General features: G+C 38.8%; 2 protein-coding genes across 2 annotated transcripts in view; one reads left to right on the top strand and one right to left on the bottom strand.

The window, feature by feature from the left end:
- The first annotated feature begins 1,067 nt into the window (after positions 1 to 1,067).
- Positions 1,068 to 12,327, top strand: ARG1 (arginase 1). Its single transcript, XM_039240433.1, has 8 exons — positions 1,068 to 1,171; positions 4,671 to 4,743; positions 7,315 to 7,489; positions 9,299 to 9,458; positions 10,660 to 10,754; positions 11,078 to 11,182; positions 11,388 to 11,524; positions 11,747 to 12,327. The coding sequence occupies exons 1-8, from the start codon at positions 1,115 to 1,117 to the stop codon at positions 11,911 to 11,913; spliced, it is 969 nt and encodes a 322-aa protein (XP_039096364.1). The 5' UTR covers positions 1,068 to 1,114; the 3' UTR covers positions 11,914 to 12,327.
- Positions 12,328 to 14,264: 1,937 nt separating this feature from the next.
- The window catches only part of MED23 (mediator complex subunit 23), a 45,839-nt gene continuing 39,085 nt past the window's right edge, over positions 14,265 to 21,018 (bottom strand). Inside the window, exons 26-29 of the mRNA XM_039240430.1 lie at positions 19,196 to 19,410; positions 18,152 to 18,272; positions 17,240 to 17,371; positions 14,265 to 15,404 (exon numbers count right to left, since the gene is read on the bottom strand). Of these exons, the coding sequence (XP_039096361.1) occupies positions 15,237 to 15,404; positions 17,240 to 17,371; positions 18,152 to 18,272; positions 19,196 to 19,410 (636 nt within the window). The 3' untranslated portion in view covers positions 14,265 to 15,236. The remainder of the gene's footprint in view (positions 15,405 to 17,239; positions 17,372 to 18,151; positions 18,273 to 19,195; positions 19,411 to 21,018) is intronic.

Genomic DNA, 21,018 nt, shown 5'->3' with positions numbered 1-21,018 from the left:
CCAATGGTATCACTTTAAAGTGGAAGGTGTTTTTAGGGTACATTTCTTTTAAATTCATACTTCTGCATGATGGTAAATAACTTCCAAGGACACACAGGTTTGACCAGCACAGAAAGCTGACACCTCATTCGTGTTTAGAGTGTAAAGCCTAGTGGTTAGGTGGATCCAGAATGCCTAAGACTGAATCATGGCTCTTCCCTATAACCTGTGCATGGCATTTGGCCCACTTCTCTGAGCTTCAGTTTCTTTATCAGTAAAATGGAACTAATGGTCAGACTTGCTGTGAAATTGGTATAAGGATTAAATGAGATAATATAAGACACGACAGCATCTGGCACATGATAAAAACTTAATGTTGGCTCTTTATCCTTCTATGTCTTGATTATGACATTACAATTCCAAAAATTGTTATGTTCCTGTACCCCATATTTCAAAATGAGGATCGTAGTATCTTTGGGCTATAAATCAGGTAATTCACTTTCCTTTTAAGTAATAGAAAAGACAACCATATGCTTTCTCTGCCTCTGTACCCTGGTGTTGTATGACATGTGTCTCCTGGATTAAACATTAATCCTAGTGTGGGAAACCTGAACTCAGGGTTGCAGGGCTGGAGGGGATGTGAGAGACCCACTCCCCAGGCTCAACCCTGTCCCGCACAAGAGGATTCAAAGGCCTAGAGGAGGTAAGTGCCCTGCCCCAAGTTACCACAGCTAGAGCTATGGTGCTACTTATGTGGTTATGATTAATTGGTTGTGATTAGAAAAGATAATCATGATTAGGAAATCAAGGTTGTGGTCAGGAAGGAGTCAAGTCATCCAGCTGACTTTGTAAAATGGGATGACCTGGTGACATGAATAATCTCACTTAGTTACAGACCTGGACTCAAAAGACTTGTGGTTATTCCAGGTATGAAGAATTTCCGGTTGGCAAGGCTTCTGGTTGGCTGCAATGCTTTGGTGCAGTGGGTGGAGCCAGTATACCTCATTAGAATAAGGTAAACAGATTCAACACAGTTATAAATGGGAAAAAAAAAATGTGTGTCCTCTGTCACTGAGGGCTGTAGAGAGTTGTGCCTGGAGGGAGAACTCGGTGCAGCAGAGAGAAGGGGCAGAGCATGAGCTCCAAGTCAAAATCCATTGGGATCATCGGAGCGCCTTTCTCAAAGGGCCAGGTGAGTAAAAAGCCTGGCTTTGAATAACTGCGATTTATCACACAGTTTCAGACTTTAGAATTGGCAAGGTGTCCACATCTGGTTAGTTCAGTTCCCTGGTGCAACCGGGCCTGAAATATATGTTTTAAGTCTTTTTAACATTGTAGAATTACGATCACAATGTCATCTCAGCCCATTCTATTTGAACCTACTAAAGTTTTCTTCGTATTGTTTAAGAGAACATATTTTTATTTGAATGGAAATGGACTATTTCTGTATTACAGCTACTCACTGAGATTTCCATGTTCTTGTGGCTTTGGGTTTTACAGTGCATATGTAGAGGGCCAGAGGATTTTAAAACACAGTGGTTACATTATGTACTAATGTCTACAGACATTTCGTAGATTGGCAGCAATTTTCAGGCTTCTTGTAATTTGCATAACTTAAATGTTATTGCTTTATTAAGCAACTTTGTGACTGATTCATATTATTTGAGGGCTTTACTGGTTCTGTGAAATTGTGTTAGTTCGTGGGCTAGGCTCATGGGCTAGGCAGAATCCTTTGTGTATCCGTTTCCCATGGGGGAAAAAGGAAAGAAAAGAAAATCTAACTGGAAGTTGGCAGCATTTAAAGGACTCGTGCAATTATGAAATTCCCAGATTGCCAACACATGTCAGGAACATTTCATTACACGTCTTTTCTTCTGCCTGAGCACACTCCTGCCGGCAGATATAATGTGATTACGGACACCTTAGACTTCAGTATGCATCTGTGCTTACAGGGGGAAATAAAGAACCAAACCAAAGGCAACCTGACAAAGTGTGAATTGAAACTCCTAGGGCTGATACTTTGTCACTGCTGTTATTTCAAGTGGGGTCTTCCGCGTCACTTTGCCCATCTAGGCAGTGCTATTTCACTCCTCTTAGTTTTGAACTCGAGCTTGGCACTCCGGCATTTTATTGCAAAACAGATTGGGAGAGGTCAGAGGGGAGAGACCCAAACTGCATTTGGACTGTCGGTAAATACTGCAGCACTTTCCCTCCTCGTCTTTCAAAGCCCTCTCCTGGATCACAGGGACATTTGGCTGACATAGAAGTGTTTCTTCTAGTGCTGGGGTTAATTGCAAAACCCACAATATACTCACCTATTCTTGGGGCAGGTTTTAACAAAGACAGAATTAAACTAACTGACTAAAAGGATGGAAAGGAGGGAGGAAAACAAAAATTTCAGAAGGAAGGAAGAGAGGCAGAAGGGAGGGAGTGGGGGAGGGAGGGGACTGCCTGAGCAGACTCTGGCCCCTGGACCTCAGCAGAGGACCTTATGCTGATAGTAATTGCCCTTCAAAGGGATAGTATTTTGAAATACAGCCTAATGCATTTTCCATTCTTGGTATTTCTTTTTTTGTTTTCCCCTACAGCTCTTTCCCTATTAAAACTTGGTCTCATGAGAATGAAGCTTACTGTCTCACTATAGTAAGGACTCAGAGATGTTCCTGCACTAAGCCATTGCATAGAGGGAAACAGTGGCCAACATATTAGCATCACTCCTCACCTAAAAGAGGTAGAAGTTTGACAAATAGGCAAAGGAGAGGATTAGGGGTGGATGAGTAGAACGTTGAGTCTGAGAAAAGCTTCCATCCCCTGCCTCACTCCCTCACAAGGCAGTATGGGGTGGGATGAGAGGTGATGGCAAAAAATGAGGTATTATATTTATTTTATAGTTCACTGAGCTTCAGAGAGTTTTAGTAATTTGCTAAATGGGTCGCCTTGACTGTGTGGTTCTAGACAGGATTGTATGATTCAAAGCCTATGCACCTGACTTGAGTTGATGCCTGTAGAGCCATAGCAGACTTCACACTTGTGGGCAGTTAGGGATCAGGACCCAGCTTCAGAGTCAGTAGAGCTAACAAAGTGATGTCCAAACTGGGCAGATAAACCCAGCAATGAGAAGATACCAATCGTGAGAAGCACTTTGAATCAAACGAGTAAAGAAAGAATCCCTCTGGGCAATTTAACCACTGTGTTAGAGCAAATATAGTGTTAACCAAGGGGTCTATAAGACTATTCCAAAGCTTGAAAGGAAGGATAGAAAGGCCAGGGAGTTTTCTCAAGGTGACAATTTGTGAGTACCTACTAAGCGTCAGCCCTATACTACAACATGTAGCACCACAAGTGGAAAGAACATTGGACTGAAATCTAATAAGGAGGAAAGACAAAGCAAGTAAGTACAAAACCAAAGGCAAACTTTGAGCGAAGCAGCACTCCACTGAGGTTTAAAGAAAGGGAAATTATATCTGCTTGATGAAGGATGCATGTGGGGGGTGGGGGGGGGCCAGGGGTGTGGTCACACAAGAAGGGAATGGAGAAAAGGAGCAAAATATGTCAGGAACAGGAATTTGACATTGAGGATTTGCCTGGCAGCCAGGGTAAGTCATCTGGAATTAGGTAGAAATATTTGCTTCATTTGGTGCCGCAGCCTCAATCCCAGGGATAGACAAATGTGTCTTTTGGAACATCTCATTGGACAAGGCAAAATAACGTTCTGTGTCTAAAAGCCTTGTTGGAAATTAGAATCAGAGAGAAACCTAAGAAAACTGTCTGTTTAGACTTCTATTCTGCCAGGAGTCCAGAGAGGGTGTGCTGCAAGGAGGAAGTGTTCGCTTTTCTGCTGTAAAAACAGCACAGGGAGGATTCTTGTCGGTGGTGCCTCAGCAGGTCAAAACCTGAAATACTGGGTTGGTCTTTGTGGATTCAGCTCCCAAGTGATGATTTTCTGTTGCCTCCTTTCTCGCCAGGAGCTTGCTAACTCACTGCATGACGACCTGCCCGTAGGGCTCCCCTGCCTTGCTTGCTTTTTTTTTTTTTTAATGCTTTTACCCAAGTTTTCCCCTGGGTTTTCAAAGTTTCTCCACCACACCATCCATCTTCCTGAAAACCTACTTGTGTTGCAAGACGCCGTTGAAATGTCACCTACTGCATGCAGCCTTACCTGACCCACGCTCTGTCCCCGGCTGAGCTAGCAGCAGCCTGGTTTTGTTTTTTATGACATCTTGTATCTACACGGAAGCAACGCTCCTAGTAGCATAATTGGGGTTCAATATACAAATTCCCTATTAACCTATGAGTTACCCCCAAAAAGAAGCCCTTTTTCATGATTTCATCTCTATCAGAGTGCTTTTGCCCAAAATACATTCTTGCCATGTTGATAGCATGGTGTCTGTCATGGGGTAAGGAGACACAGGTTCTGGAATCCAAAGAACTTAGATGTGAACTAAGGTTCTGCCCCTTGTTAGCTGTGCACCCACAGGAAAATTCTATAACCTCTCTGATTCTAGATCCTTATACTTAACACAGGACTAGTTCAGTCTGCCTTGCTGTGATGATTAAATGAGATGGTGTAAATTCCCGCTCTGTAGGTACTCAAAAAAGGATAGTTACTATTCAGCTGATTAAATAATGAGAGGAGTTTCTATTGTGGGCATCTGATCATGTCTGAATTATTTTATTTTTTAATTGCTCAGCCACGAGGAGGCGTAGAAGAAGGCCCTACAGTATTGAGAAAGGCTGGCTTGCTTGAGAAACTTAAAGAACAAGGTAATTTTTCCATTGAAAGACGATCAGCCTGGGGTACCTGGGTGGCTCAGCTGGTTAAGCGCCAACTCTTGATTTCACTCAGGTCATGCTCCCAGGGATGTGGGATCGAGAACTGAGTTGGGCTCCACACTGAGTGTGCAGCCTGCTTAAGATTCTCTCTCTCTCTGTGTCTCTCTCTCCTCCCCCTCCCCTCTGCCCATCCCCCAACTTGTGTGCTCATGTGCTCTCTGTCTCTCAAAAAAAAAAAGGAAAGTACAGGCTTCTGCTGAAAGGGGGTTTATATGGAATGACATTTATCACACAGAATTGCAGCACTAGTGATAACTTCAGAAGGATATCCTATTCTTTAAAAAAGCAGTTTTTTTCAAACTCAATAAATATTCTCAATAAATATTGTTGGATGAATATCCACACTCAGGTATTTTGTCTTTCCAGCCAAATTTCTTATCGTATAAGAGAATCTGTGTGCAAGAACTGGGGTTGGCTGGGTGGTAAGAGAGTCAGGGGAATTGCAAATGAAAAGTAAGGGGCAGCAGGAAGTACACTGCTAGCAAGAGGCCCCCTATTTGTAAAAGAAAATAAAAGAGCGAAGAAGATGATGATGACGACAGTACCTAGTGTTTGCCTAGTGTGTATATATGTACGCATATACATATACATTTACATACACATACATGAGCAAAGGAAAAATGATATAGAGTTTAAAAGTACAGGCTAAAGCAGGGGCACCTGGGTGGCTTAGTTGGTTAAGCATCTGACTTTCGCTTAGGTCATGATCTCGCGGTTCGTGGGTTCGAGCCCTGCTTCGGGCTCTGTGCTGACTGCCAGCTCAGAGCCTGGAGCCTGTTTCAGTCTGTGACTCCCTCTCTCTCTGACCCTCCCCTGCTCGCGCTGTCTCTCCCTCTCTCTCCTAGAAATAAATAAAAAAAAAAAACAAAAAAGTACAGGCTAAAGCAGATGTTGTCTTTGTGTATAAAATCCTGGTGATGTATTGGCGAGGACACAAGGCAACTGGAGTGCTCCCGCTTTCAGTGGGAATGTATGATAAAGCCACCTTGGAAGGCAGTTAGGCAGTTTCTTCAATAAACATACATTCGCCTTTTGATCCATCAAATCTACTCCTAGGTCTTTACCCAAAAGAAATGAAAACACATCCACACAAAGACTTTCACTTGAATGTTTCTAGCAGCATTATTTATAACAGCCAAAAAAAAGGAAACAAAAAAATGCCCATCAACTGGTGAGTGGATAAATGACTAGTACATCCATACTGTAAGATAGTATGGATTTTACTCAACAGAAAAAAGGAACAGACCACTGACACAGGCAAGAACATGGATGAACCTCAAATATAGCATGCTAAGTGAAAGAGACCAGACACAAAAGACTACCTACTGTATGAATGCTTCTTTATGGAATTCTAGAAGAGACAAAGCATAGCAATGGCAAGGTGATCAGCAGTTGCCTTGGGGTGGGCACAGGGCATGACTGCCAAGGGGCATGGGGGAATTTGGGGGAATAATGGAAGTGTTCTAAATCTGGATGATGGTGGTGGTTACGAGACTATAGATATTTCTAGGACTTATTGACCTGTATACTTAAAACGAGTGAATTTTAGTAAATAAGAATTATACCTCATGAAGCTGAAAAAAGGAGGAAGATAGAGAACAGAAGCATTGGGTAAATGGATTGGACTAGTCTCTCAGTAAACAGGCATGAATTGGTGAGATTTTATATCAAGTTAAATCTCCTAAAGGTGTTACTGAATCATGGATATGCACAAACATAATAAATACAATGTACAATGACTAGTTAGTTCAGAACACCAAATTGATCCCATGTCAGTTTTACATGAAGCTCTGTACCTTGAAGCCTAATGTAAGGCTTTCGAGAAAGTGCACCCATGTCCTTAGGAACTCTGGGTTGCCTGCAATCACTCCCTGTCATAAAAGTATAATAATAAAGCCTTTATTTCCTGAGTTCACTGAAGTATAAGGCTCACCGCTGATCATGTGCTTAATGAATTTCGATACCGCCACTATGAGGCAGGTTCAATGCACAGAGGACAGAGCCGAGCTACTTCAGCAAGTGACAGATTGGATTGAAACCAAGGACTATTATAGAATCCAGAAACTTAGAAAATACGAGTGTATTTCCTTCTGGACATAAACACACACACACATATTCTTCTAAAAAACTATTTTTTATTATAAATACAAGACATGCTTATTGGAAAGGTAGAAAGCAGTGAGGCAGAGAGGGCCCATCACAGAGATCAAGACAGCGAGGCCACTCATTAAGCCCAAACCAGAAGATTATCACTGTCATTCTTTAGTGTCCAGCCTAACTGGATTGATTCCACAAGTACTGACCGAGAGCCCAGTGTACAGCTGAGATGATGATGTCAGGCAACAGTAGACACGGATTCTACCTTTGCACCTTTTACAGTCCTTCTAGATGCTTTCTTTGCTTATAAAAGTGCTCTGTTTTGTAAATTTGCAATCATCCTACACAGACTGTCCTGTTATCCTTGTTTATGTAGTAACCTGAAACGTTTGGTTTTAATTATAGAGTGTGATGTGAAAGATTATGGGGACCTGCCCTTCGTCGATGTCCCTAATGATCCTCCCTTTGAAATTGTGAAGAATCCAAGGTCTGTGGGAAAAGCTAATGAGCAGCTGGCTGGTGTGGTGGCAGAGGTGAAGAAGAATGGAAGGACCAGCCTGGTGCTGGGCGGAGACCACAGGTCTTATTTAACGTTCTTCTCCATGAAGTCTGGCACAAATGGCATGGGGGGAGGGGGGGAGAGGCGGATAACCAAGACCATGAGGAGAGAGAAAATATGAAAGGGAAAGCACTGATCAATACTTTACACCAAATTTTCTGGCTTTTTTTCCTTTTAATTGCATTGGTTACTCCTTTCTTTTGGAAACATAGACTTACCTCTATTAGAAGTCTTGCAGTATGTTTATTACAGCAGAAAATATATGGCAGGAAAGGATTTCAGTAAATTATTCAGCACAAACTTACATTCCTAAATAAGGATGAAGAAGTTCACAGCCAGCTTATTGTACTTGATACAATAATAGGATACTAGGAACAACGTATTTAAGTCAACATTTAAAAGTGTGTTTCCCATTATAAAAGTAGTAATTTCAAATTCTTGAGAGATGCACACATGTAAATAAAATAGTAGTAATTTTAGTTTTCTAACAACCATTTCAAATGAAATTGAAATTCTGGCTTTTTTCTTTCCTGCCATACTGTTTTCATTGTACCTGCTTTTTGCTTAATAATTGTGTGTGTGTTATCCTATACATTGTACTGAATCTAAAGTACTAATTTCCTTATGTTACTTCGTGATAGAGGTAAGCATAATTTTTACTGTTGCATAATTTTTCATCAAGGTATTAAGTCACTATACATATCCATATTGTCAGATATTCAGGTAATTTTCACGATTATAAATGTGGCAAAAATCATTTTTGTGCATGAGCCTTTTTAATGTCTGCTGTCAAGGTCCCTGGATACATTATCAGAAGTCTGATCAGATTAGAAAGTACAAATGTTACAACGGTTCTTGGTGGAAGAGTCAATCACTTCAGCTCCTTGTCTTCCTCTAAAACTCAGTTGAGAAACTAGGGCTCGCTTTCTTTTTTAAGTAGAAAACTTGGTTAAGTGGAAATTTAAGAGGGCAAATAGCCACAAGACAAGAAATCTGAAGGGCAATCAAACATCAGGCTGAATGATCAATACCCGAACTTCAAGGCAGATTGCTTCCACGTTGAACATCTACAAGTTCACAATTCTCTGAATGATAACGTGACCATCTGCAGGTGGGAGAACATGGGTGCTGTGTGGCAAATTCTATCTCTGAACTTTTATGTAAGACATTACTTAGCTCTTCCAGTCCAGCAAATTTTCTGGAGCTTGGAGTGAACTTTGAGAGTTCTGGAGGGGGGCTAAGAGTGGGTCTTTAAATGTATGGTGGGAGAGTAGAAAGTTGAAGCAGAGGATATGAGCATTGAACAGCGTGTAAGCACTCAAATATCCCAACTGAAGTGGATACAAGGATTTCCAAGTGATACTCTCCAATTGTAAAATAATTGGATTTTAGAAAAAATGGAAGGATTCTGTGGTAATTCACTTGAGAGAATGAAGTATTTACCAAGAGAGACGACAGTACAGAAAATTAGCCTGATGTAATATTGAGCATTAAATAGTGTCTCATGCTAAGGAATTTGTGTGATTAGTGTTTTCATACAGACTTAATTTTTTGGATAAAATAATAATTTGCAATTTTATTAGGAGGTGGTTCCCCCTCCCCAAATCACAAGTTTTTTAGCAAGACCATTGATGCAAACATAACTTGTTAGCAATTAAACATAAGCCATGCTTTCTCTTATGTTATAATTGGCATCTCCAATTAAATATCTGTCAGAAATACCAGCCATTTTGACTTAAAGGAAAACAAAGTGAGAGCACTGAGTTAATAATATGATGGATGTAATAAACTGCAAACCTGAGGTTTACACAAACTTTTTTTCCTGTGTAGTATGGCTATCGGAAGTATCTCTGGCCACGCCAGGGTCCACCCGGACCTCTGTGTCATTTGGGTGGATGCTCACACTGATATCAACACTCCACTGACAACCACAAGTGGGAACTTGCACGGACAACCTGTGTCTTTCCTCCTGAAGGAACTAAAAGGAAAGGTAAAAGGCTGCTTGGTACTCTATTACAAAAGAATCATCTCTTTAGCAGAAGTTCAGGAGCTGGAAGGGAAGGAAGAAACTTGTGCTATCTGATTTGGGGTGTGACGTCAGCAGTCAAAAAGCAAAGGGGTGGTGGATAAAGGTAGTGAGTCTCTGTGCCTCTACCTTACGTGATAGTTTGCAAACTGACTTTACATATATCTTCCCTTCTGATTTTTAAACTACCCTTCTTAGTGGGTGGGGCAGAGGGTAATCCTTTGTAAGCAAGTTAGCAGAGGTTTGGAGGTTATAACTTTCTCAAGATCACATGCCAAGTACAGAGCAAGGCAAGGGCCAAAACTGGTCTCCAGTAACCTACGTTTTTCTACTACATGCCACACAGCATCTCATTCTTACCAAGTGTTCCCTTGCCTCATGGGAACTTTCAAAAGTAGAGTTTTAAAATGTGGATTACAATGGCTTATTATTTAACACCATTACCATGAGAAGTTCCTATCTACATCATAGGAGGAAGAACTACCTCCTCGTTTCCTAGAAACTTCTTTTCTAATGGATGTGAAATGACATTCTAGATTAAGATTTAACATTGTGGTTCATAAATTTCATTGATATTTGGTAGCGTATCAATAAAACAATTATTGATATAGGCATAGTATGTCAGTCTTTATGATGATCCTTGGGGATGCAAATCCCCTTGTTAAATGCTCAGAACTGATGACCAAGTGAGAAGTTTACAGACTTGCAGGGGAACACCCATCCCTGGTTCTGGGACGTTTGGAAAACAACCAAAGGGCCGCCCGAAAATTCCCCCAGTCACTCTAAGCCAACCTCTGGGTTTAAATCCTTACTCATGAGAGAAAGAAGGGAGCTACGAAAGTAATGAAAGCACACTGATTTCTTTATAGCAGAGTTTTGGGAAAATAGGGCCCAGTGGAATGGGGCACAGAGCAGATAAATGCTGACAAATGATTCAGTTCAGGTGTGGGCCACTGGGTGACAGTGGGTAAGGTCAAAGCAATCTAGAGCATCACAAGGGGAGGCAGGCATTCTCTTCTTAGTTTTATATTGTCTTCTAATGACTTCCTCAAAATTTATGTTCAAAATGTAAGATGTATGCAGTCCAGTAAGTGCCCTGAGCTTCTAATGTAAGATCTGCTCAATAATCATATATGATAACTGTGTGGAAACATTGCAATTGTAGATCCCTGATGTACCAGGATTCTCCTGGGTAACTCCCTGTATATCTGCCAAAGATATTGTGTATATTGGCCTGAGAGACGTGGACCCTGGGGAACAGTAAGTTTAATTCCTTGACGTGATTTACCTTCACTTTCTCCACTTTGCATGCATGCTGGTCAAACCTGTGACAAAAAAAGTGTTTTAAGCACCAAGTATATGTATTGATATCTATGTATCCATATAAATATTTATGTATATAAATCAGGTGAGTTTTATATTGACTTGCTGTTAAAAATACATTGATATATATGTATAGGTTGCAGAACTTAAATATTTCGTGTATCATACCACGATGACCTATTCTTTAAAAGGAAAAAATAGTGCAGAGAGCTAGACTCTTTATTAATTGTAGGTTATATTAATATCTCCTTTTTTTATAGCTACATTTTGAAAACTCTGGGTATTAAATATTTTTCTATGACTGAAGTGGATAAGCTGGGAATTGGCAGGGTGATGGAAGAAGCACTCAGCTACCTACTAGGAAGGTATGATCCTTGTGTGTGTAACGTAAATGTTACTAACAGGACTTACTACTGATGTCGATCTATGTAAGTTATTAACAAAGACTTTCTATAAAATCATGGAACTTCACTGGGTTGTTACTTTGATAAAGCAAGGCAAGAACTATATTTATGTACTACATATTAAACTGCTAATTTTAAACTGAGTTTCCCTCCCATCTCTTAAAAGAAAGAAAAGGCCAATTCATCTGAGCTTTGACGTTGATGGACTGGACCCATCCTTCACACCAGCTACGGGCACACCAGTTCCAGGAGGTCTGACTTATAGAGAAGGTCTCTGCATTACAGAAGAAATTTATAAAACAGGTAGGTCAAAATTGGGGTGAATAAAGAAGCAAGTATACACATGGCCAATATAGATTTATACCCCCTGATCTCAAAGTCAAGGCCCACTGGACACTTCCAGAATGCCCTTCACATGATGGAATCCCCACTTCTTCAGACTCCTGGATAACATTTCAAGTCAGGGTACTGAATTAAAAATGTCAACTACTTAACAAATTACATTATTTTCATTTGTTGTTACAGGGCTACTCTCAGGATTAGATATAATGGAAGTGAACCCATCTCTGGGGAAGACACCAGAAGAAGTAACTCGAACAGTGAACACAGCAGTAGCAGTAACCTTGGCTTGCTTTGGAGTTGCTCGGGAGGGTAATCATAAGCCTATTGACTACCTTAACCCACCTAAGTAAATGTGGAAGTGCCATGTAAAAATCTCACAGCTAATGTCATAAATAGCCAATCTAATAATTTACTTAAGCTTACAGTTATCGCCCCAATGATTTGATCTTTCTGAAAAATCTTCTGCCTTGGTAAATATTATTACAATCAGTATAAACTATCAATTCTCTCTGGTATAAATTGAAGATTTGGAATTCTAACTTTTGTGAAATTGAAAAATTTCTATTTCCCATTTTGGCAAAAGACATTCTTGGAGAAGGATACCTTAACTTCCAAATAGAATTTGCTGGCATTAAAAACACACACACATATGTAGAATGAGACTCCTTGATGTCAGCAGATAAAGCCACCCTCCTGAAAGGGATCATATTCTTATGTTGTTCAAAAGATGTGATTTTTATAATAAACTCTCTATATTGAGGTTCTCTCATGTCTACATGTTTCTAAATACATGGAATTACCCAGGATTTACAAAGCCACAGTGAAATCATCATCCTCAAAATTCTGTAAGCCTGGTGACATGAAAATCTGGCTCTGGTTTCTTCAACTGTAAAATGGGTAATGATGATCATCAAAATGTTCGATGATCATGTTTTACTTTTGTAAACCTCAGACATGGTATTGGTTTATATTTTAAGCAAGGCTTCTATTCAGGTAGGCTCTCTGGTGGTAGAAAAAAGACGTCAAATTGCTATTTGTTTCTGAGATCTAATTCAGATAGGAATTTCACCTAAAATGATCTGTGGCTTCCAACACTCGCAACTTTACTCACTCCAATTAGAGTATATCTCATTAGCCGAAATCCTTAAACACCCTGAAAACTCATCTTGGCTATGGAATATAGTGAGAGAAGTGGAAAAAATAAGAGTAAACTACAGCTGACCCTTGAACTACGTGGGTTTGAACTGCATGGGTCCACTTATACATGATTTTTTTTTTGAAACAGTACTGGAAATATATTTTCTTGTCTTTATGATTTTCTGAATAACATTTTCTTCTCTCTAGCTTTATTTTAAGAGTACAGTACATTATATACATAACAGACAAAATGTGTGTTAATTGACTGCTAATGTTATGAGTAAGGTTTCTAATCAACAGCAGGCTATCAGTGGTTAAGCTTTTGGGAAGTCAGAAGTTATAAATTTTCGACTATGTGAGGGGGTCAGCACCCCATACCCCTGTGTTGTTCAAGGGTCATGTGTATAATCAAAACCAGGGAAGCAAACCCTTCCCATTCTCTCCAGCTTATAAAGAACTCAAGTGGACTCCGTTATGAGGCAGGTAGGTCCCGTGAAAGGATTTTTTATTACTGTTGTTGTAACAGCTATGTGTTAAAGAGCTTCTAGCATCTGATTTTTCATATGCAACCCAGAATTTTAAACCTAACTGTTGACACTATAAACTCTGTCAGATACATATTTTACTGAATTACTTTTAGGTAAGAGCAATTATGATAGATCTTACTGTAAAGTATACTGTTGAATACAATAGCCACATGGGGTTAAATTACCTAAAGCTTCATAAAATTAAAAGTTCAGCTCCATACTTCAAGTGCTCAGTAGGCACATGGACCTTCTGACTCCACTGCACAGCACAGATGCAGAATATTTCCAGCACTGCAGAAAGCCCTATGGGACAGAGCCACTCTAAATTACTAATAATTTTCAGAAAGAAAAACTTTGAGGATACAATGAATATAAAGGCGTTGTTTTTCCCTCAGGTACATTCTAAACCCAAATAAAGCTTCTATCTTTTTCTAATGTCTCTGATTAACAATTCTTTTAAAAACCTATTTTGGGAAAATCATATCCCCCTATCTTTAGCTAGAGAGGAAAAAATGGAATTTTTAATAAACTGACTCGAATGTATTTGTCCTTGAGACAGTCATGCTGATTTATTCTGTTTGTATAATACCACTGTTACAATTATTCCCATTCTAGTATCTCAAAGCAGTATATTCTTCAACTCAGCAAGAATATAGTGAAACTATGTCAAAAGAAATACTTAAAATCATTTCTAGTATAAAATTTCTGGAGAATTTTAAGAAAATTATTAGTCTAGAAAAATTATTTATACCATCATATACATTTTAAGCCAGACTTGCGTGGCAAATAAAGATTTAGTGATTACAATAATATGAACCACAAGGAAGATAAAGGTCTAAGAGAAATGTATTCGGAAATAAAAATCTAAAATACAGTTGGTCACATTTCTGATTCTTTAAAAAATATGTATCAGGAGCTCTTAATTGCAAGGTCAATGTCAGTCGCCAACTGTAGTGCACCACCCACAGACAGAGTCCAGTTCTCTTGTTACAACCTAGCCAGCACACTGCATGGAACACAGCAGACACTCGTTCCGATTGAGTAATTAATCAGTTTATTCAGTCAACAGATTTTATAATTATTTTCAAGTCTCACAATCTTAACGCCATTGCCCCACTCTCCCCAAATTAACAGTTTGCCTCTTAAAATCTGATAAACCATAAAGAACCAAAATGTATGCTATAATTAAAAATACAAATACTTAAAAATTTCAGTAGTATAAAAATTTAAAGAATCACATCATTGACCAGGTGAGAGTGTCAACCTGGAAAAGCAATTAATTTACTTTTAGAAAGAGATTGGAGAATTACCATTTAAGTATTATTTTATTAAGTTTATGCCTTTCTGTGTTATTTTCTTACATGGCTTCAAAACTCATTTCGTACAGTAAGTTCAGGTCCACAGCAAAAGCACAAACTTGCCAATCTGCCTTAATAGAAATGTTAGCCCATTTCTTTGGAAATCTATGGTAAAAATGCTAAGCCATGTTTAAAAGAATAGGAAACTATGTTTCCTCCTGCAATGCAATGAAGTCTAGAGTTCTTTACTTGACAAAAATCTATCCCAAAGATAAACCGAAAGAGATTGATGTATAAAATGATTTGTAGTAACTATTTTACATGTGTGTTGCCTTTAAAACAATGTATTTGAAGGCTGAAGTCATTAATAATAAAAATTAAAAATAAAACCTGGGGCTAGATAGGAAAGATTGAAAGTATCTAGTAAAAGCCATTTGATCGTAGATACCTCAGTATTCCTAGGTAGCGCCAATAAATTGTTATGGATATGAGCAACATGTAGCTTCCTTTATCTCTTAGAGACAAAAATACAGGTAGGGAGATGGGAGTTATAAAGTATCAACAGATTCATCATTTGAATCAAAATAAAACAACCTGAACATCACTGCTTCTACTGTATCTCTACGCAGCATGATCGTGTTCAGATTTAATAGATTTGAGTCTACTTGCAAAGACAGAGGTGTGTCCTTCTCATCGCGGCGCACCATGGCCTCACTGAGTCACTGGTAAGGACACTGGCACCTGATTAGACTGAGGTGCTGGAGACCCACTGCTTATGGCTTGTGGGGCCACTGCCGTCGGTTCCATCTTGCTGATGTGTGTGATGAATCGAAGACGGAGTTTTAAAGCTGGTTTTAAGTTACAGATAATCTTCTCTACCTAAGAAATAAAGACATTAAAAAATATTTGCACCAGAGAACTTCAATTTCCCACCTTTAAAGAAGTGACTTCTGCATATCTGGAGATGATACACTAGGGAGTGGAGTGGGCTGCACGAGAAGTTTCTTACATGTTTTATGTTTTAACAAAAGGAAATAAAATTATTTCTCTTTTACATGAGGAAAAAAAAATGCATTCTCCCCCCACATTATCTATGTGTATATATGTGTATGCGCATATGTGTATCCATGCATACGCTTACAGAAACATACCCACGTACCTAGCCAGCCAGTCATCCCACTGTCAAAAGCTAGTATAGTTTACAGTGGAAATTTTACGTATTCAACCAGTTCTTCATCCTTTAAAAATGCTACCATCACAGAAGTATCAAGCAGGATTACATTTTGAAGTTCATTGAATAACTTATAACATTTATCAACACAGCTAATTTTTTGGTTTTGATTAGTACTTGGTATTGAAACAAAATAATATTATGTCTGCTTTTACTTAGGGGCATCCAACTTTGGTTTCGGCTCAGGTCATGATCTCACGGGTTGTGGGATCAAGCCCCAGCACTGGGCTCTGAGCTGACAGCATGGGTCCTACTTGGCATTGTCTCTCTTTCCCTCTCTCTGTCCCTCCCCTGCTCACACCCTCTCTCAAAATAAATCAATAAACTAAAAAAAAAAAAAAAAAAAATCTACTTTTACTTAGAAGTAAAAATATCAAGCAGTTCCATGACTTTCTTAGCTTTATTCAAATGCTCTTTGACCTTACCAGGAAAGATCAGTCCATTAATTATTTTTCCTTTCTGTATTCCTTGGTGTCCCACATATATATTTTTTTCATGTCTACATATAAAGGATATGCTAAATAAAATATTTCTGTATTGGTTCCCACTCAAATCTTCTTGACAATCTTGCTGAGGCATAAAGAAATCAATATCCTCCCCAGCCCATGTCCCTAGGTCCAAGGAAACAGGCCAGTAGGCTAGTAGGCTTCATGTGTTTATATATCAACCTAGCTTCCTTTCCTACCAGAGGAAGAAATAACATTAAGGTATGGAGAGGAGTTCACCTAACTTCACCTATCTGCCCTACCTCCATCCTCTAAGAGAGTCAAGATTCTGTTTTCTACAGATAAGGAAACTCAGTTATGATTCAAGGACATCCTTTCCACTTTCCAATGACTTCACTAGGAAGTAGCTCTTTAGATGTTGAATCAGAACATGCTTCCCTTTAACTTCACTGGAGTTTATATGCCTTTTGAAGTGACACAGAACAAATCTAATGTGTATTCCAAATGGCAATCTTCCAAATAGTGAGAACACGAACAATTCCCTGGGACTTTGAAAATTCAAGTTAAGTACCTCCATTTCCTTTAAATACCCTTTATGAATGATTCTTGCGATCCTCCTGGCTTCAGGCTTCTAGTCACGCTGCAATATGTCTAATGTCCCCAAGAGTGTATCCTAATCACGTTGTGGAAAAGCAGGACCTACTTCACTCTTTACACTGCACCTCTTTGGTCTTTTTAAAACGTAGTCATACTGTACTGTTTCTTTCTATTGAGATTACTATTAATCAACCACCTAGGTCTTTTTCAGATGTCCTGCTACAAATACCAAGGGGGGGAAGGTTTGAGAAATTATAACATGTATTCACCATTACTTTAATTACACATGCAGAATAATGTGCTCATATAGCCTACAAAGATCTAACAATATCAACCTTTTCCCCTTAAAAGAAAAACAGTAAAAATACTCAAACAAAAGTGTATCATCACATATTCAAGTTTTCTAAACTAAACATCATTAAAAGATAAAATTAACTTACTTGTTCTTTTACGCTGTCACCAGTAAACATATACTTCATATGATACAGGAAGTCACAGATGGGATCCATGTAATTTAAATGAGCACTACATTGGTCTACATTCAGCAACATGTCATAAAATGCCACACCAATCTATTTAACAAATAATATAAAATTATTTAAGTGGGCAAAAATATTCAGTAGTTTAGAATGAAGCAGTTGGACTCCATTATAAGACAAACACAGAGGGATAACACATTTGTTGAAGAACTGTCGCTGATCATACAAACCTCTATGTGTATAGAGCATATGATATGGTCTGCATTAATAATGGAATCCAGAGTGCTATAAAACTCCCCCCAATAGGGCTTAAACGCAGTTTCTCTTCATAACTCAGTAATGTCGCTTAAAATTAAGAGGTAGATGATCTCCTTTGTAGAAACCACTTCTCAATGTTTAAGACAACCACAGTCTCAGAGATACTTCAGATTGTACCTTCTTAGTTCCATCTGGTGGGTCATACTTTAGGGTTCTATTCCTGTCTCATTTTCTTTTCCCTATACTCTTTTTCTTTTTTTTTTTTTTTTCTCTATACTCTTGTTAGAGGTGACTGACTTAATCCATTATGATTTTAATCAATTCTCCTGCACTATAGTGCAGGCTCTCAAATGCACTTCTCCATTCTTAACTTTCTTCTCAAATCTGATAATAGTTATTTGCCCTGCATATCCAATTCAATACATCCCACACCAAACTCATTACAGGCATGCCAAGTTACAGGCACACTAAATCCTCTAAAATTCCTTTTAGAGTCTATTAAACTAATTTCACTACTAATGGTTACAATATGCAGGTTGGAAAACACTGGGGAAGAAACTTACATAGATCTTTTAGGAGTTAATCTTATCACAGAAAACCCAGATTATATTTTACCTCTATCATACATCGAGTTCTCTCTTGCTGAAATCTTTGTAAAAATGGTCCCACAAGATGGTACACATAAAGCAACTGGAATTCAGTTTTCACTATAGGAAGAAGGACTTCAGTGAGAAACCTAAAATTCGAAGATTAAAATAAAAATTTCTTGTGATTTTTAAATCAGTCAAATTATTTGAACTTTGTTGACACAGCCTACCCAGGCATTTGTAAACTTTGCAATCTTTTTAAAATTTCTTTTTCTAATTAATCTTACATTTCTCAAAAGCTATTATTTTCATTTGATTATCAAAATAAATTACTTCAGATTTAGGAGCCATTCTCAACAGTACGATTGCTGAATGACAGAAGGGGAATCACAGGTACCCCTCGGCTCCTGTCTGCTTTCTGGAAATTTGGTGTTACACCACGTTGCTCTTACAAAAGACCCACATTATTACAGCAATGGCTTTTTTGTAAAAGCAAAAATTCTCTTCAGTCACCTTTTAGTTAGCAAAAATAGGTACTAATGTAGGTCTTCCATCAAAGTGACGTGGTGTCACATGAACTTTTAGAAAGAGTGGGATACGTTTCACTTTATGCCATTTTGGCTTACAGAAGGTTTCACAGCAATGTTCTACTTTTGAATAGTAGGAAACACCTGTATTTGAAATAAAAAGAGAATAGCCAATCTAATATAAATGACATTCTCAAGAAATTTGAATTTTTAAAACCAACCTTACAGTTAAGAAAAATAATCAGAAAATAGGCTAATATGAGCTATTCAGTTCAAATACAACTTGTGGGATATATTCTGGAAAAAGCATGCATTTGATCAAATCTCTTGAAAGTATAATGGAAAACTAGATTATTTCTTGCATATACAATTTTTACAAATAATTCTGAAATAAAAGAACTTTCTCATTATTTGGAAACTCTATGTAATTAAAATTCACTTTGCAAGTTGTTCTACTGAATGAGATGCATACCTCCATGTGTAAATGAGTTAAAAACACCCAAAATGAAAAAAGTCCCATTTATTTAAGAAATCATAATACCTACTTGGGAATGAGAGAAAGCTGCCCAATGCTGGAATGGTGCCACACAGCATGCGCAAGAGCTAATGTATAGCTGCAGCTCATCTCCGAGTAGGACTGATGACAAGCAGTGAAATCAAAGAGGCGGAATGGATAGCCAACCCACTCGGACTCAGATGTCAAGCTTGGACTGCTGATGACACTGACAATTCGATCATGAAGGACAATCCAATATGGCTCCTTTAAAATGAGAGGAAAGCCTGATGAAAAATATCACTTATCCAGTATTTCACCCCATTTCTAATATTCTACCCCAAAGCCTAACATAATGGCACATTCTCATTCTTTAAAATTTTTTATTTATATAGTTTGTGTTTTTGTGTAATGGAGATTCTGAAAGCAAAAGTGAGTGGCTTCACAGTAAGTCAAATATAGTTAATAAGAACATGGAGATAAGTGTCTGTGAATTAGAGGGCTAGTTCTTGATATTAGTGTAGAGTAAATCACCCTTACTAATACCTATTATACAGACAACACTGGTACACGTATATAACTCACAAATAAATAAAGCTATCCTAAAATTTGTATGGAACTACAAAAGACCCCGAATAGCCAAAGTAATATTGAAGAAGAAAACCAAAATAGGAGGCATCACAATCCCAGACTTTATTTTTTATCTTTATTTTTTAAAGTTTTTTAAATTTTTTATTTATTTATTTAACATTTATTTATTTTTGAGAGACAGAGAGAGACAGAGCATGAGCTGGGGAGGGGCAGACAGAGAGGGAGACACAGAATCTGAAGCAGGCTCCAGGCTCTGAGCTAGTTGTTGGCACAGAGCCTGACGGTGGGGCTCGAACCCACAAACCATGAGATCATGACCTGAGCTGAAGTTGGACGCTCAACCGACTAAGTCACCCAGGCGCCCCATGTTTTATTTATTTTTGAGAGAGAGATTGAGAGAGATAGCGTGAGCAGGGGAGGGTCAGAGAGAGAGGGAGACACAGAATCTGAAACAGGCTCCAGGCTCTGAGCTGGCAGTCAGCACAGAGCCTGATGCGGGGCTCGAACCCATGAACTGTGAGATCGTGACCTGAGCTAAAGTCGGAAGCTCAACCGACTGAGCCACCCAGGAGCCCCTATAATCCCAGACTTTAGCCTCTACTACAAAGCTGTCATCATCAAGACAGTAAGGTATTGGCACAAAAAACAGAACACAGACCAATGGAATAGAATAGAGAACTCAGAATTAGACCCACAAATATATGGCCAACTAATCTTTGACAAAGCGGGAAAGAGTATCCAATGGAGAAAAGACAGCCTCTTTAACAGACGGTGCTGTTGTAGAACTGGACAACAACATGCAGAAGAATGAAACTAGATCATTTTCTCACACCATACACAAAAATAAACTCAAAGTGGATAAAGGACCTGAACGCGAGACAGGAAACCATCAAATCCCTAGATGAGAAAGCAGGAAACAACCTCCTTGACCTCAACCACAGCAATTTCTCCCTTGACTCATCCCCAAAGGCAAGGGAATCAAGAGCAAAAATGAACTATTGGGACCTCATCAAGATAAAAAGCTTCTGCACGGCAAAGGAAACAATCCATAAAACTAATGGGCAAACCGACGGAATGGGAAAAGATAGTTACAAATAACATATCAGATGAAGGGCTAGTATCCAAAATCTATAAGGAACTCACCAAACTCCACACCTGAAAAATAAATAACATAGTGAAAAAATGGGCAGAAGACATAAACAGACACTTCTCCAAAGAGGACATCCAGATGGCCAACAGACACATGAAACGATGCTCAGCGTCCCTCATCATCAGGGAAATACA

Source organism: Hyaena hyaena, unplaced genomic scaffold (genome assembly GCF_003009895.1).
Source record: "Hyaena hyaena isolate Hyena2069 unplaced genomic scaffold, ASM300989v1 scaffold_178, whole genome shotgun sequence".
NCBI lineage: Eukaryota > Metazoa > Chordata > Mammalia > Carnivora > Hyaenidae > Hyaena > Hyaena hyaena.
The sequence above is the reverse complement of the archived record's forward strand: the minus strand, read 5'-3'. Positions and strand labels throughout refer to the sequence as shown.